Source organism: Hyaena hyaena, unplaced genomic scaffold (genome assembly GCF_003009895.1).
Source record: "Hyaena hyaena isolate Hyena2069 unplaced genomic scaffold, ASM300989v1 scaffold_227, whole genome shotgun sequence".
Taxonomy (NCBI): Eukaryota; Metazoa; Chordata; class Mammalia; order Carnivora; family Hyaenidae; genus Hyaena; species Hyaena hyaena.
The window spans coordinates 2,421,243-2,438,072 of NW_024080859.1; the positions used below are offsets into that span (position 1 = coordinate 2,421,243).

General features: G+C 47.9%; 1 protein-coding gene across 1 annotated transcript; it reads right to left on the reverse strand.

The window, feature by feature from the left end:
• Nucleotides 1-1,130: 1,130 nt before the first annotated feature.
• CCDC105 (coiled-coil domain containing 105) lies at nt 1,131-12,651 on the reverse strand. Its single transcript, XM_039243389.1, has 7 exons — nt 12,014-12,651; nt 10,652-10,756; nt 3,144-3,342; nt 2,576-2,742; nt 2,320-2,415; nt 2,111-2,224; nt 1,131-1,547 (listed from the first exon to the last, which is right to left on the reverse strand). The coding sequence occupies exons 1-7, from the start codon at nt 12,581-12,583 to the stop codon at nt 1,296-1,298; spliced, it is 1,503 nt and encodes a 500-aa protein (XP_039099320.1). The 5' UTR covers nt 12,584-12,651; the 3' UTR covers nt 1,131-1,295.
• Between the last annotated feature and the right edge of the window lie 4,179 nt (nt 12,652-16,830).

Sequence of the window (16,830 nt, forward strand, 5' to 3'; positions counted from 1 at the left end):
CCATTCCCACACTTTTAAAGTCCAGACTTAACCTCTTGGCCCTGCTTGGAATGTGTTTCTTCATCTCTACCATGGGATGATGACACCCATGTTATAATGTCACTGAGAGCCTCACGGGGTGCCCATGACGTGACCTGGGGCAGCTGCTGCTGAAATCTCAGCTCTGAGGCAACCTAGGGGATTATGCAATCACTGTTGGGGGAATTGTGGGTGAGCAGAGGTAACCAACTGGGGCTGTGTCAGCAAGGATGAGGGTGGCAGACTGCAACCCAGAGTGTAAGGCATGTGTGCAAAAGGAGTACTTGCATCCCCTTGTAAGGTTTTGGGGCGTGATGGCGAAGAGACAATTCCCAGCCCCAGGAAGGATCTGCACAAGTGGCTCAAAAGTCAGCAGGGTGACGGCAGCTCTGCCTCCCGGAGCATATATGGAATGCACCAATGGATTCCCTTTCTCTTTGGCTTCAACCAGTAGGGGGCACTGGCCAATGGAGAGAGGTGGGTAGGGGCGTTTATTTCCCCAGCATCCACAAGACAGCACTATCAGGCTGACTACCTTGTGCCTTCAGATTTAGGAGTGGCAAAGGCGGCTCTCCACAATTACCAGCACCTGGGTCCTGTGCTAGGCATTGAGGTTTTCCTACGTCCTTTGCAAATACAGTGAATTCTCATTCTTTGTGGTAGTTATATTCTATGTGTGTGTGTGTGTGTGTGTGTGTGTGTAGTGTTAATAACAGAGTCAAGTTGCAGGGGGGACCTGCAATCATCTAAGAGGGGAGGACAGAGGGGAGCTTCAAGTTTTGCTCAGAGTGCAGGCTTTAGATGCAGGGATTAAAATTTCAGCTCTTCTGCTTCCTAGCTGTGTAACATTGAGCAGCCATCGTTCCTACAGGCCTTACGCATGAACTTACCACAAGGCTTTGGGGTGGGTGCCCAAACCCTCTCCATTGTACAGGTGAAGACACTGAAGCCAGAGAGGGATAGTGACTTGCCCAAGGCCACACAGCTTGAATTTGGACGGCAGGGGATTTGAACCCCAGAAATTTGGAGCCCAATTCCGGCCTGTTAACTCCCAGCATACGCTGCCCATCGAGTGTTGTAGGGTAAGCGATTGATATACAGTAGGTGCCTAATAAGTGGTAATTATTGTCATTTTTAATTATAGTTCTGCTGGAGGATGCTTAGAGGGAGGGTAGGATCAGGTGAGAGGGAGGGAGGGCCGTGGAGCTGTCAAGTCTGCTCCGCAGGCCCAGGCAGAACTGGGGAGGGGGGGGTGGCTGGGGCAGAGGGCCAGTCTGTCACTTGGCGGCAGCCCCGGGCTCTTCGCGCCGCGGCGGCGTGCGCGGGTCCCAGTCATTGACCAGGCGCTGCGCCTGCTCGTAGTACACCTGGGGGTGCCGCTGGCGCAGGCGCAGGCGCACCACGTTGTAGTCCACTTCGTACCCCAGCTTCTTGCAGTTGAGGCTCCGGGCGAGGTTCTGGCGCTTGGCCAGCAGCTCCTTCAGGTTTTTCTCCGTGCTTGTGATGTGGCGCTGCAGCTTGTCAGTGCCCTGCGGAGGGGCCGGGGCCGAGCTGGGAGCCGGGCACGACCGCGGGTGGGCTAGCACGCCCGGGCCAAGGGGACGTGGGAAAGGAGCACGCCTTTCAGAAGGGGCGGGCCTCAGAAGGGGAGGGCCACCCGTGGGTCACCTGTGCTTGTGGCAGGTCCCCTCCTGGGAAGGGGCTCGAAGTGATCGGAGGTGGGGGGCGCACAGTTGGGCCAGAAATGCTGGAAAGGGAACCCGAAACGGGGAGGGGTTCGGGGGGGACATATCCTGAGAGGTAGAGGCGGAGAGAACCTGGGAGGTGGCGAGCCTCTGGGTGAGGCGTGCCCGAAGCAGCTAGGCTGAGACAGGGCCTCGTCAAGGAGGAGTGAGGCGGGAAGAGGTTGAGGGCACTTTTTGAGGCAGGTGTGGGTACTGGAGGGCCTCCTCCTGAGCCGGAGCTGAAGGACTGACAGACCTGGGTGAGGGGGACTTACTGGGTCAGGTGCGCTTGAAGAAGCAGTCCTATGGGGACGTGGCTGTGTCTACAAAGGGCTGGAGAGCGCGGAGGGGGCCGTGGAGGAGCCTACCTGGGTGAGGCGCGTGGCTTCGGGGAGCTGGGTGCCCACGTGTCTCTGGTACATTCGAACCAGGGGTCTGTCCAGCTTCTCGCGAGTCTCCAGGTGACCTTTTGACAGAGGACCCTGGCGGAGTGTGGTGTGCCGAGCAGTGAGGCCCGGGGCCAGGCCAGGGGAGCGGCCCTGGCCCCAGCCCCGCACATTCTGGCGACAAAGCACACCTTGATGAGGCCGTCAGTGATGTACATTTCCTGGTTGAATTTCGTGCACCGATGAATAGTTCCCCTCATTAGTCCTAAGGTCATATTCATTCTTTCCTGGGTGGGGTGGGAGCACGGTGCGGGGGGGGGGAGTGTGTGTCACAGTGGCTTCCTGGGTCCTCTGCTCCCGTGTCCCCCTCTCTGTAGTCCCGCGGCAGTCCGTCCACCCTAGCCTCCCGCCGCCAACCCGGGAGTCACGACCCTCTGCAGCGCCCACCTTCAGCTCCAAGGTCTCGCGCATCTTCTGTGCCAACGAGGCGCACACGCGATCACTTATCTGATGTTGCTGCTCCCGGATGTCTTCCTCGTTCTTGGCCATTTCCAGCAAGGTGTCCTTGGACTCCACCAGCAGTTGCTTGGCTTCGCCTAGCGCCGTGGCGCACTCTGCGGGCGGGGTAGGACACTCGTTGGAGAGCCAAGGCCTCTTTTTCCCGGACCCTGGCGACCCTGGCGACCCTGGCTTTCTGAGTCCCCCTCCTCTATTTTCAGGTAGTGTTGGGCCCTGGGCGAGAGGACTTTACTAAAGGACCTGGGGAAAGTCCAGGAAGGAGTTAGTAGAAGTAGCCTCCCGGATTGATTGAGCAGAGTGCTTGCACTCAGGAGTGTGGGGGAAGCAGGCGGTGCATGCGGAAGAGCGCATCAAGAACCTGGGCTCCGTGGAGATGGGCTCTCAGCCGCCTCACTAGGGGGAGCAATTCCCCAGGGATAGCAGTGGCTGAGAAGTGGAGGAGGATTGGGCACCCAAGGGTACCTTGTGCAGTGCACTCCTTTTTGTGGAGGCCTACCTGGGGTATAGGTGCCCACAGGGTCTGGAGGTGGGGTTTTTTGGCCTGGAGAGCGCGGGGAAGGGATGCGGGAGAGGTTCACCCAGGAGTGGCGGCCAGCCTGCTCCAGAACCTTGTCCAGTGGCTGGTTCATTAGATCCACAGCTTGGAGTCTCTCTGTACAGCAGAAGGCCAGGGCGTCGCGGCAAGAGGCCAGGGCCTGGGAACGAGGAAGCGGAAAGAGGCAGAGAAAAAGGCAGAGGGTGAGCTGGGAGGTGGCTGGAAGCGATTTCTCTGCCGGAGGCTGCAAAATGTTTCCGCCTCCAGACTGACCCTCTCCAGTTCTCCGTTGCGGGCAGAAAGAATTGATTTCTTTCTTTCTTTCTTTCTTTCTTTTTTTTTTTTTTAAATATTTTTATTTATTTCTAGGAGAGAGAGAGAGAGAGACAGACAGACAGCGTGAGCAGGGGAGGGTCAGAGAGAGAGGGAGTCATAGACTGAAACAGGCTCCAGGCTCTGAGCTGGCAGTCAGCACAGGGCCTGACGGGGGCTTGAACCCACGAACCGCGAGATCATGACCTAAGCGAAAGTCAGACGCTTAACCAGGTGCCCCAGAAAGAATTGATTTCTAAGAGGAAGTTCAGACACCCCCACACCGCTCCTGCTGTCCAGAAGCCTTCAGTGACCCTGGGTGGAGAGGAGAAGAGCAGTAGGGGCTGATGGCAGCTTCCCTGTCCTAGGTGTCATTTTCTTCTTGGCCTTGTTCTGGCACCCCAAGAAAGCCCCTCCCCCCATCAACTGCCCCATCTATAAAGAGGGGAGGTAGCACTGGCTGTATCTACACCAATAGTCTTCCTGTACCAGCCCTTTGATCTTCAGCTGCATTCAGGGTTGATCCCCTCCCTTAGCTTCCGGGGCGTCTCCTCCTTTGCTCTAATAATTAGTATCAGGAGCCCTCTGCTGTCCTCAGAGAGTCTCCCCCGCCAACATCTATCTCACCTGAACTCCTACTCCCATCCAAACCTTGCTTCCATCATTATAAAATGAAGCAAAGTATTTCTCTGAAACTTGCAGTTGTTTGAAAGTTATATTGAAATATACATATATACCCACTTATATATACCCATATAAATACCACCCTCCTTGAAATATAGAAATTTTCCATCATCCAAGAAATGTTCCTGGTGCCCCTTCGGACTTCTCCACTAAGAGGTCGGACTAGTTTTGCCTGTTTCTTTCTTTGTTTTCTTTTTTCTTTTTCTTTTTAAAAATTAATTATTTATTTTGAGAGAGACAGAGACAGCACAAGTGGGGGAGAGACACAGAGAGAGAATCCCAAGCAGGCTCCGCACTGCCATCACGGAGCCTGATGTGGGGCTTGAACCCACAAAGAAGCCGTGAGATCATGACCCGTGTCAAAACCAAGAGTTGGATCCTTAACTGACTGAGCCCCCAGGCGCCCCTTGCTTGTTTCTTAAAATGTCCATAGGCTACAGCCTATGGACTGGGTGCCTCTTTTTGTAACTAAAACTTTATTGGAGGGGCGCCTGGGTGGCTCAGTTGGTTAAGCATCCGACTTCAGCTCAGGTCATGATCTCACGGTTCATAGGTTTGAGCCCCGCGTTGGGATCTGTGCTGACAGCTCAGAGCTTGGAGGCTGCTTCTGATTCTCTGTCTCCCTCTCTCTCTGACCCTCCCCTGCTCATGCTGTCTCTCTCTCTCAGAAATAAATAAAACATTTAAAAAAAACTTTCTTGGAATACAGCTGCACTTATTCATGTATGTGTTGCCCCTGGCTGTTTTGTGCTACATTGACCTAATTTTTAAAAATGTTTATTTATTTTTGACACCAAGAGCACCAGTGGGCGGTGGAGCAGAGAGAGAGAGAGGGGGACAGAGGATTGGAAGCAGGCTCCGTGCTGACAGCAGAGAGCCCAATGCGGGGCTCGAACTCACAAACTGTGAGATCCTGACCTGATCATGACCCAGGTGCCCCTACACTGGCCTAATTGAGTAGTTGTGACAGAGACTGCATTTCACACAAAACCTGAGATATTTACTATCTGGTTCCTCAAAAATTTGCTTTTGAAATCTAGAACATTTTATAAATGGAAGCATATAGTGTGTACTTTATGTCTAGCTTCTTGGCTGAATATTCTAACTTTGGGATTCAACTATATGAGTAAACAATAGATTTAGAAAGTCTTTCATTTATTAACTCAAATATTCATCAAGCCCCTCCTGTATGCTGGGCAGTATCAGGGAGTAGAGATGCAGTGGGAAAACTGATCCAATTCCTGCCTCAAAGAAGTGGCAGGGTCGGGGTGCCTGGGGGGCTCAGTCAGTTAAGCATCTGACTTCAGCTCAGGTCATGATCTCACAGTTCTTGAATTCAAGCCCTCACATTGGGCTCTCTGCTGACAGCTCAGAGCCTGGAGCCTGCTTTAGATTCTGTCTCCTTCTCTCTGCCCCTCTGCCCCCGGTCATGCTCTGTCTCTCTGTCTCTTTTAAAAATAAATAAACATTTAAAAAAAAATGAAATGACAGGGTCAGCATGTGCAGACAAGACTCATTAGTGAGTGGATCAGAGAAATGGGGATTACCTAGAGGGGAGTGTGGGATCTAGAGGTTTTGTTTTTGTTTTGTATTGTGATAAAATAGATATAACAAAATTTGCCATTTTAACCATTAAGTGTACAGTTCAGTGGCATTAATGTGCAACCACCACCACTGTCCATTTCCAGGATTGTTTTTAATCATCCCAAACAGATCTGTACCCATTAGAAAATAATTCCCCATTCGTTCACTGGTGAGAATGATCCAATAAAGATGGAAATATTGGTGATACAGAAGAATGGGGAGAAGGTGGGTGCAGAGATAGATGGAATTATAGCATCGGCAGAGGAATAATGAGGTTTCCTTCAGTGGCTCCGATGCATGGGCGGTCATTGATTGAGAATGAAGAAAGCAGAGAGTTGGAGAGGTCTGAAGGAAAAGAAAGTATGAAATAACTTGCCTAATGGACAAGGACAACAAGCTTTCTAGCACACAGTGAGGCCCTGGGAAAGTTCTGAGTGACAATTTGAATTTATTATCTTAAGCTGAGACATGTGTATTGGGTTGCAAGCATTTTTTTTCTCCAGAAATATGTACATTAGGCCTCTCCAGTGGCCCTTCTCAATTTCCCTCTATGTCTGTTTTTTTCTCAACTCTCCGTTCACTTTTCTCACTTGCAAACCCTTCCCTACTGGGCCCAACCTCAGGAGTTTCTCCTTTCTCAGTTTCAGACTTTCTCCAAGGATTTTTCAGGACTCACCAGATTGAAAAGAACCTAACCAAGGATACAAGAGATCTGTATGATGAAAACTATAGAAAACTTATGAAGGAAATTGAAGAAGACACAAAGAAATGGAAAAACATTCCATGCTCATGGATAGGAAGAATAAATATAGTTAAGATGTCATTACTACCCAAAGCACTCTACACATTCAATGCAATTCCAATCAAAATTGCACCAACATACTTCTCAAAACTAGAACAAACTATCCTAAAATTTGTATGGAACCACAAAAGACCCCAATTAGCCAAAGTAATACTGAAAAATAAAACCAAAACGGGAGGTATCACCATCCCAGACTTTAGCCTCTACTACAAAGCTGTCATCATCAAGACAGTATGGTATTGGCACAAAAACAGACACTAGACCAATGGAACAGAATTGAGAACTCAGAAGTAGACCCAAAAGTATACAGCCAACTAATCTTTGACAAAGCAGGAAAGAATATCCAATGGAAAAAAGACAGCCTTTTTAACAGATGGTGTTGGGAGAACTGGACAGAAACATGCAGAAGAATGAAACTAGATCATTTCCTCACACCATGCACAAAAATAAACTCAAAATGGATAAAGGACCTGAACGTAAGACAGGAAACTATCAACACCCTAGAGGAGAAAGCATGGAACAACCACCTTGACCTCCACTGCAGCACCTTCTTACTTGACACATCCCCAAAGGCCAGAGAATCAAGAGCAAAAATGAACTATTGGGACCTCATCAAGATTAAAAGCTTCTGCACAGCCAAGGAAACAACCCAGAAAACTAATAGGCAACCAACGGAATGGGAACAGATAGTTGCAAATGACATATCAGATAAAGGGTTAATATCCAGAATCTATAAGGAACTCACCAAACTACACGCCCGAAAAACAAACAACCCAGTGAAGAAATGGGCAGAAGATATGAACAGACACTTCTCCAAAGAGGACATCCAGATGGCCAACAGACACATGAAATGATGCTCAGCATCCCTCATCAGGGAAATACAAATCAAAACCACACTGAGATACCACCTCACGCCAGTCAGAGTGGCTAAAATGAGCAAATCAGAGAACTCTAGATGCTGGCGAGGATGTGGAGAAGTGGGCACCCTCCTACACTGTTGGTGGGAATGTAAACTGGTACAGCCCCTCTGGAAAACAGTGTGGAGTTTCCTAAGGAAACTAACACTAGAACTCCCCTATGACCCAGCAATAGCACTGCTAGGAATTTAACCAAGGGATACAGAAATGCTGATGCACAGGAGCACATGTACCCCAATGTTCATAGCAGCACTCTCCACAACAGCTAAAACATGGAAAGAGCGTAAGTGTCCATCAACAGACGAATGGATCAAGAAGATGTGGTTTATCTACACAATGGAATACTACATGGCAATGAGAAACAATGAAATCTGGCCATGTGTAGCAACATGGATGGACCTTGAGGGTGTTATGCTGAGCGAAATAAGTCAGGCAGAGAAGGACAGATACCATATGTTTGCATGTATAGGAGGATTAGGAGGAACTTGACGGAGGAACAAGGGGGAGAAGAAGGGGGGAAATGGTGGGGGAAAGGGAGAGAAGCAAACCATGAGAGACTCTTGAATGCTGACAAAAACTGAGGACTGATGGATGTGGGGGGGAGGGGGGATGGGCATGGAGGAGGACACTTGTGGGGATGAGCACTGAGTGTTATGTGGAAACTAATTTGACAATAAACTATTAGAAAAGAAAAGAAAAGAATATGACAGTGACCTGGGGGTGTGGTGGGTGAGCACAGTTAAGATTCAGCACCACGGACAGTGGTGCACCCGCTCCTAAATTTCCTCTCCCAACCTCACCCCCCACCCTGGTCTGTCCCTAATTTGAATGTCCTTATAATGTGAACTCTGGGGGCGCTTGGGTGGCTTAGTTGGTTAAGCGTCTGACTTTCACTTAGGTCATGATCTCGCGGTTCGTGGGTTAGAGCCCCGCATCGGGCTCTGTGCTGACTGCCAGCTCAGAGCCTGGAGCCTGTTTCAGAGTCTGTGACTCCCTCTCTCTCTGACCCTCCCCTGCTCACGCTGTCTCTCTCTCTCTCCTAGAAATAAATAAAAAACACAAAAAACAAAAAAAGATGTGAACTCTGTGAGGGCAAGGTCGTCTCTGTCCTCTTCATTACTTTGTCTTCAATGTCAAGCATGATGTCCAGGGTACTGTATTAATATTTATTAAATAGATGAGTCAAAGCACACACAAGTTACCAGCTAACTTTAACCAGTCCCAGGGACTCCATCAAACTTGGCTGCTCTTTCATATCCATTAGTGCCTTCATAAAGAAATCCTTGTTCCAAGAGTGAAGAATGTAGTGAGAGACCATCTCTGGCTGGAGCTGACAAAGACTGAGCACATATTACATGTAAAGAGCTAGGCTCAAGACCTCTGAGCTGGCTCACAAGGTGGTTCTCCCACTTCTGGGTATATATCCAAAGAAAATTAGGATCTCAAAGAGATATTGGCACTCCCATATTGACTTCAGCATTATTTACAATAGCCAAGATATGGAAACAATCTAAATGTCTGTTGACAAGTGAGTGACTAAGGAACAACATGATATATATACCATTATAATATTAATTGTATAACATAATTGTATTAATAATCAAAACATTGATATCTTAATATACTATAACATATAAAATAATTATATAATATGTTATAACATTGTATGTAATATTTTATACAATATGCTGTATATTTACATGTATCATATATAGAAATTATATTATATGTAATATGATATAATTCATAATAAGTCTATATAGATATAATTATATAAATATATTATTTATTATATAATATAATAATTATATTATAGCATATAGAAGCTTTATAAAATTTATGATAAAAATTATATACCTATAATATTATATAATGATACAATTATAGTTAATACATATTAAAAAGATAGCTAATAATATATTATATATTACACATGTTATGTATTCTGTATTGTATTGCAGTATATAATGTACAGCATATTAATATATAGCATATATTATATTGCATTACAGTATACACATATGTTGTATATTATATATTTTATATAATAGCATATAAACTATATAGTATATAGATATATTATATATAATGCTATATAGAATATGCTATATATTATAGTATATAAACTATATAATATATTGATATAGACTGTGTTAATATATAATATAATATATAACATATACATTATATAATTATATAACATCTAACAAATATTTTATAATCTTAATAACTGTATATTACATTAATAATATATAATGATATATTATATATAATATAATGAGTATATAATATTATATACACAATAGAATATTATTCAACCTTGAAAAATGACATCTTGCCATTTCTGACAACATAGATGAGCCTAGAGGTTCATTATTATGCTAAATGAAATAAACCAGATGCAAAAAGATCTCACTTATATGTGGAATCTAAAATAGTCAAATTCATAGTAGCAGAGCACAGAATGGTGGCTGCCAGGCCCTGGGGGGAGGGAGAAATGTGGAGATGCTAGTCAAGGGGCACAAAATTTCATTTATGCAAGATGCTTAATTTCTGGAGATCTATTACAGAACAATGTGACTATAGATAACAATATTGTATTTTACAGTTGAAATTTGCTAAGAGTTTCGATCTTAGGTGTTCTCCCACACATACATAAAGGTAACTATGTGAGGTGATGGATATGTTAATTACCTTGACTATGGTGGTTATTTCACAATGTCTACATACATCAAATCAAGGTGTATATCTTAAATATATACAATTTTAAATTGTCAACTATATCTTGATAAGGATGAAAAGCAAAAAGACACCTGAGCTTAAGCCACAGCCCTGCCACTGGCTAGCCCTGTGGCTTGGGTGAGTCTGTGTCTCTCTGAGTCTGTTTTCCTATCTCTAATGAGGGGATCATAGTTTCTATTTCACAGAAGTGTTTTAAGAAGTTAACTAGTGACTGCAGGGGGCTTGGCTCAGAGAACTGTTCATTGTTATTTTGAGGCCTAACTCCATCTCTCAGAGCCTCAGTTTCCCCATTTCACAAAGTGAAAATACAGTGAGTGTCGTGTTAGGGTGGGCAGCGGTGTGGACTGAGGGTTTGCTGTTGCTGCGGTCCCCAAGGTCAGAGCAGTTCACCTCCAGCCCTCTTAAACTTGGCCTGAGGAATTCCCAACCTTGAGCAGATCCTCGGACTTTTCCATATCTCTTTCCATCTTCCTCTTCATGCTCTTTAGTTCCTCCTTCTCCCAGGTAAGCATGCTGTCCACTTTGTCAGGGACCTAGCGAACACGGAGAGAATCTCTCACACCTCTGAGAGGGCTGGAGGCAGATTTCTCCTTCCTGGGTAGTAGAGGCTTTGCCAAGTGCATAAACTCTGGGTTTGGTGGATGGAGTTGGGGATGCTCTTGCCCTTTGGGGCGCTCACCCTGAGAAGGCTTTATTCTTTCAGGGAGCTCTCACTCGGTGGGATGTCCTACCCTTTAGAGAGTGGGGCTGGGAGCTTCTCCCTTTTACAGGTAGGAGTCCAGTGAGCTGGGATGAAGGTGACTTAACTTTAATATTTTTTTTAAATTTATTTCTAGGAGAGAGAGAGACAGCGTGAGCAGGGGAGGGTCAGAGAGAGAGGGAGTCACAGACTGAAACAGGCTCCAGGCTCTGAGCTGGCAGTCAGCACAGAGCCCTACGCGGAGCTCGAACCCACGAACCGCGAGACCATGACCTAAGCGAAAGTCGGACGCTTAACCGACTAAGCCACCCAGGCGCCCCGAAGATGACTTAACTTTGGGAGGGTTGTTCTCATTCCCTGGGGCTGGCAGCCCCCCTTCCTTCATGATGGTCTTATCCCCCCTCCCTGGCTACAAATGGAGGGATCTGTCTCACCATAGGGATGATGAGCATTTGTCGTTTTGGGTTCTTACTATCTGGATTTGGGGGCTGGGAGTAGGAGTCCCACCTGGTGTGTGGGGTCTCATCTCCCCCTAGGGAGTCTAGAACGTTCCCCACTTGTGGGGGGAGGGTCTGCAGTTTCACTTTAAGGGAAGGATGTCACCAGAGCTGAGACGAGGGGTCTTACTCTTTCTCTGGCTGGGGACTTAACTCTCACGTGCAGGGACTCAGAGTTTGAGGGTCTCAACCTGTAGGCAGGACCTGTTCCTTTCTCCCCAGAAGAGGCCTGGGGAGGGGTTCTCACTCTCTGAGGCTGCGGGGGAGGACCGGGGCTTAAAAAAAAACATTTTGAAGAGAGTTTCAAGGGGTGGGACCAGTACATCACCCACTGTCCTCAGCGAGGGGAGCTTTGGGTGTCTTTTCACTGGGCTTTGAGGGTCTCATACCCATGGGAAGGTCTCACTTTCTGGACTCAGAATCGAGGCACCTCACCGTAGGAGGCTCCTCATCTTCTGGTGCCCTGACTCGCCTGGGGCGGAGGTGCGTGCTCTCTCTATGGGGGGGGGGGGGAGTTCTCAGGCTGAGCATCTATCTGGGAGCCGTGGCCTCTGTCTTGGCGACTGGGCCAGGGGCGGCGGGCAGGGTCCCACCTTCTCAGACTTGGGCCGGTAGCCCCGAAGCTTGCTGCTCTGCTGGTTAATAAGCAGGCCCTTGCGGACTTCGCTGAGCCTGCGGTCGGTAGCCTGGCGCTGGCGCTGCAGCAGCCGCAGCTGCCCATTGATCTGGTGCTGCGCGCGGCACAGGCGGGCGGCGGCGAGGCGCGCCCCGCGCGCGTGCGCGTGCACCACCTCGGCCGTCTGCAGGGCCCGCGCGTCGCGGTGCAGGGGCAGCGGCAGGCGGGCGTGCCAGGCGGTGGGCTTCATCTTGCCCTTCCACAGCGTGACGCCCTCGCCCGGCGGCGGCTTCTCCACCGTGCTGCCGCCCTGGAGCATCTCCACGCGGAAGCGCCAGGGCAGGATGTAGGCAGCGCGGCAGAGGTGGCGCGCCACGTGCGGGTCCCTCACGCTGTCCTTGGGCTGCCACATGGTCACTGCCTCCTGCCCGCAGCGATCGGTCAGCTGGCGCGCCTTCTGCACGGTGTCCAAGGCCGCCTTGCGCCATGCCGGAGCCCCAACGCGCGTGTCCCGGCTGAACTCAGCTGGATGGATCAACACGGGCATTGTCCCTGCTTGGTATCTCCCCGCGGGGAGAGGGAGGGACTCCCAAAGACGCACAACTCCTTCCGGGCCTGAACAGCGAGTGAAACAAGAGTCCCCATCACCATGGCGACGGTGGCAACAGCGCGGAGTTCCATCCGTGGGGGAGGGGAAAGGCTGTAGAGAGGTAGAGAGGCGTGGATGGACTCTGCGTTGGAACTTGGCCAGAGTGGCTTGGAATCCTGGCTCCTCCACGGAGCCAGCCTCATCTAGCACATCTCTCGCTGGTGCCTCTTACCCCCCAGCAACACAGGCCTCCTTAAAGCTCTGGGGAGCGTTCAGCTCTTTCCCACCTTGTCAAAGCCTCGCATTCGCTGTTCCTTCTGGGTGGCATACTCCTTTCCATGTCCTTCCCAGGGCTGGCTCTTTTTCAGTCTTAAGACCGAGCTTAAATATCACTATCTTTAAAAAGATCGTTCCTTTTTTTTTTTTTTTTAATGTTTATTTATTTTTGAGGGAGAGAGAGAGCACAAGCAGGGAAGGGGCAGAGAGAGAGTGAGACACAGAATCCCAAGCAGGCTCCAGGCTCTGAGCTGTTAGCATATGAGTCTGATGAGAGGCTGGAACTCACTAGCCATGAGATCATGACCTGAGCTGAAGTCAGATGCTTAGCCAACTGAGCCACCCAAGAGCCCCAAAAGGCTTTCCTTAGTACTGTACGTAAGCTCTACTCTTTCCCACCTCTCAGGATTTTTTTTGTGCAAGCCAGAGAAATAGAAAAAATGGCCACATAGTCAGAATGACAGGCAAAAAACAAACCAAAACCAAAACCAAAAAAAAAACCCTTCCCCCCAAAACAATAACAACAACAATAAAAAGGCATGCAGTGGCTACTATTGCAAAACTCTAAGCTGTGTGGTCTGTCTTGGAGGCTGCTACTATAGTCACCCATGGAGTCGGTTCTCCATGGCACCTGCTTCTTCACCCTTTTGGTTCCCAGGGTCTAAACTGGCTGCATCTAATTGGTGGAGCCTGTATCACATGGCCATGCCCTAGCTGCAAGGGAAGCCAGGAAAGTGAGCCACATCTGAGATTCCTTTTTCTGCAGCAGAAAGGGGAACTTTATTTCCCACTGAGACACAGCAGATGTGGATTTCCTTCAACATATGAAGCAGATTACAATCTGGCAGGTTACAATCTGGGGAAGAAAGAAGAGACAACTGCCTTCCATGCCTGGCCCTCTCTTCTCCCTAGTTCTCTATCACGTCACCATGTTTGTTTGTTTTTAATTTTTTAATGTTTTTATTTATTTTTGAGAGAGAGTCAGAGCATGAGTGGGGGAGGAGCACAGAGAGAGGGAGGCACAGAATTGGAAGCGGGTTCTCTGAGCTGTCAGCACAGAGCCTGATATGGGGCTTGAACCCATGGACCACGAGATCATGACCTGAGCCAAAGTCGGGCACTTAACCAACTGAGCCACCCAGTCGCCCCGTGTTTATTTCTTTCTAGCAGTGGCATATTTATTTGAGCATTTGGCAGGCACCTCCAACTCAACAGGTCCAAAACCAAACTTTTGATTAATCTCCTCAATCTTTTCCTCCACTAGTTTCACTTGACTTGATAGCTGGCCCACCATCCGCTCCAGTTGCTTGTGTTGAAAACTAGCAACATAAGCAAGTAGACTAGCTTGGGGCAACCGCTAGTTTATTTTCTGTCTTCATGGATTTTGCCTGTTCTCCTATGTCATGTAAATTAATCATACACTGTGACTCTTTGTGTCTGTCCTCTTTCACTTAGCATAGTGACTTCAAGGTTTGCCCATGCTGTATCATGTATCAGTTCTTCATTTCTTTTTATGGCCAAATTCCATTATATTTATATACCACAACTTTGTTTATCCATCGATGGACACTTAATTTGTTGTTGTTAATTTGGGGGAGGAAGAGGGAGAGAGAGAGAATCTTAAGCAGGCTCCAGGCTTAGTGCAGATCCTGACATGGGGCTTGATCCCACCACCCTGAGATCATGACCTGAGCCGAAATCAAGAGTCCAGGCTCAACCGACTGAGCCACCCAGGAGCCCCTGATTTTTTTTCTTATCTCCTTTGTTCATTTTCCCCCTTAGACTGTGGGTTTTAGGAAAGTAGTGACCTTGCCTCTCTTACATGCTACTGTACCCGGGATCCAGTACAGATTGCAGCTCATGTTAATTACTCAGTAAACATTTATTAAATAAATACACGAGTAAAGGGCTGAGTGTGTGTTTTCTTGTTAAGTGATTGAGAGGTACAAGGATGAAGAGGGAATGAATGACCCTGGCTTTGCAAAAACGAAGGATCATTCGGTGATGGGGAGAATAAGACAGTCAACCAAAGCCCCTCAGTCCAGCCGTGCTGGACACCCAGCAGGGTCACCAGGAAGCGATGGAGGCAGGTAACCTTCAGTGATGGAGGCTTGTTTCCAGGGCTTACAGGAATGTGGATTTAGTGTAGTCTCTGGGCCCAATGGTATCTGGCCCAACACGTCTTCAACAGAGTCAGGATAGTGCCATGGAGAGTCAAGATTCTGGAGCTGGATGACTTAGTTCATCTTATGATTCTGACACTTAACTGTTTGTGTGACCTTGGGCAAGTCACTCACTTCTTTGTGCCTCCATTTCCTCATCTGTTGCCTATGATGATAGGATCATGGCATAGCTTAAATGAGTTAATATGAGAAAGAGCTTAGGGGCACCTGGGTGGCTCAGTCAGTTAGCGTCTGACTCTAGACTTCGGATCAGGTCAGGATGTCTGGTCTGTGGGATTGAGCCCTGCATCAGGCTCTGCACCGCCAGCACAGCCTCTCTCTCTGTCCCTCCCTTGCTCACCCACTCTCTCTCTCAAAATAAATAAATAAACACACAAAAAAAAAAGAGCAGGAGAAAGGAGCTTAACGTGGTGGCTGACATAGCATAAGCAGGATGCAATTGCTTACTTTTCATTTTTATTAATTGAATGAGTAGGTGAATGGGCTACTGTAATACCAGGAGAGGCAGAGAGGGTTTCACAAAGAACCAGGGATACAGTCCACTTGGGACGACATGATGGACTCAATCTTCGCTTTGTTCAGTTAGTGCCTCCATTTTCCCAACCAGAGGATTATACTGGGTTGGTTTGCTGCCTGGTGTACAGAGCACTTCTACTGGGCACTGTTCCTGCCAAGCTACCTGTGGGAAAGCTGTGGAAGCTTTCTTGTGCCAGACCACCAATGAAGGATTTGGCCTCTAACAAGTGTCTCTGGTGGAATTCCTTAGGGCTATGAGTGGGGGGTGTGGTCTGTTCCATTCTGGCTGTTTATTGGCTCAACCCATTCAGGTCAACACGTTCCTAATGTATCCTACCATTAAAAAAAAATGTTTGTTTATTTATTATTATTTTTTAATAGTTTATTGTCAAGTTGAACTCTGACATTGGTGCATTCTACTCTTCAGTGCTCAATCTGCCAACTCCTCATTTTCATCCTCTGACCCAAGTTTGACTATATCAACTTTAAAAAAATTTTTTTTAATGTTTTATTTATTTCTAGGAGAAAGAGAGAGAGAGAGACAGCATGAGCAGGGGAGGGTCAGAGAGAGAGGGAGTCACAGACTGAAACAGGCTCCAGGCTCCGAGCTGGCAGTCAGCACAGAGCCCGATGCGGGGCTCGAACCCACAAACCGCGAGACCATGACCTAAGTGAAAGTCGGGTGCTTAACCGACTAAGCCACCCAGGCGCCCCTGACTATATCAACTTTTAAAAATCATCTCCAGTTTCAGGCTCTGACGGATGCTTTTCTATAGCCTGACACATATATGTGTGTGTTTGAGAAATGAGTGAGCCGTCGTCTGTTCTGCTTTCAAAGCCTGCTGGTCACAGCCTGGGTCAGGACCTGCTAGAATACCAGACATTTCTGTATGTTAAATCCTAATGCCCAGTATGATGGTGTTAGGAGGTGGGGCCTTGGAGAGGTGATTAGCTAATGAGGGTGGAACTCTTTTTTTTTTTTTTTTTTAAATATTTTTATTTATTTCTAGGAGAGAGAGAGACAGCGTGAACAGGGGAGGGTCAGAGAGAGAGGGAGACACAGACTCTGAAACAGGCTCCAGGCTCTGAGCTGGCAGTCAGCACAGAGCCCGACGCGGGGCTCGAACCTACGAACCGCGAGATCATGACCTAAGCGAAAGTCGGACGCTTAACCGACTAAGCCACCCAGGCGCCCCGGTGGAACTCTTATAAATGAAATTAATGCCTTAT

Coding starts and splice junctions, on each gene's coding strand:
- CCDC105 (XM_039243389.1), bottom strand. CDS start 12,583: ATGCCCGTGTTGATCCATCCAGCTGAGTTCAGCCGGGACACGCGCGTT. Junction 2,416..2,575: donor GCGAGACCTTGGAGCTGAAG/GTGGGCGCTGCA, acceptor CACCCCACCCAG/GAAAGAATGAATATGACCTT. Junction 1,548..2,110: donor AAGCCACGCGCCTCACCCAG/GTAGGCTCCTCC, acceptor GCCCCTCCGCAG/GGCACTGACAAGCTGCAGCG.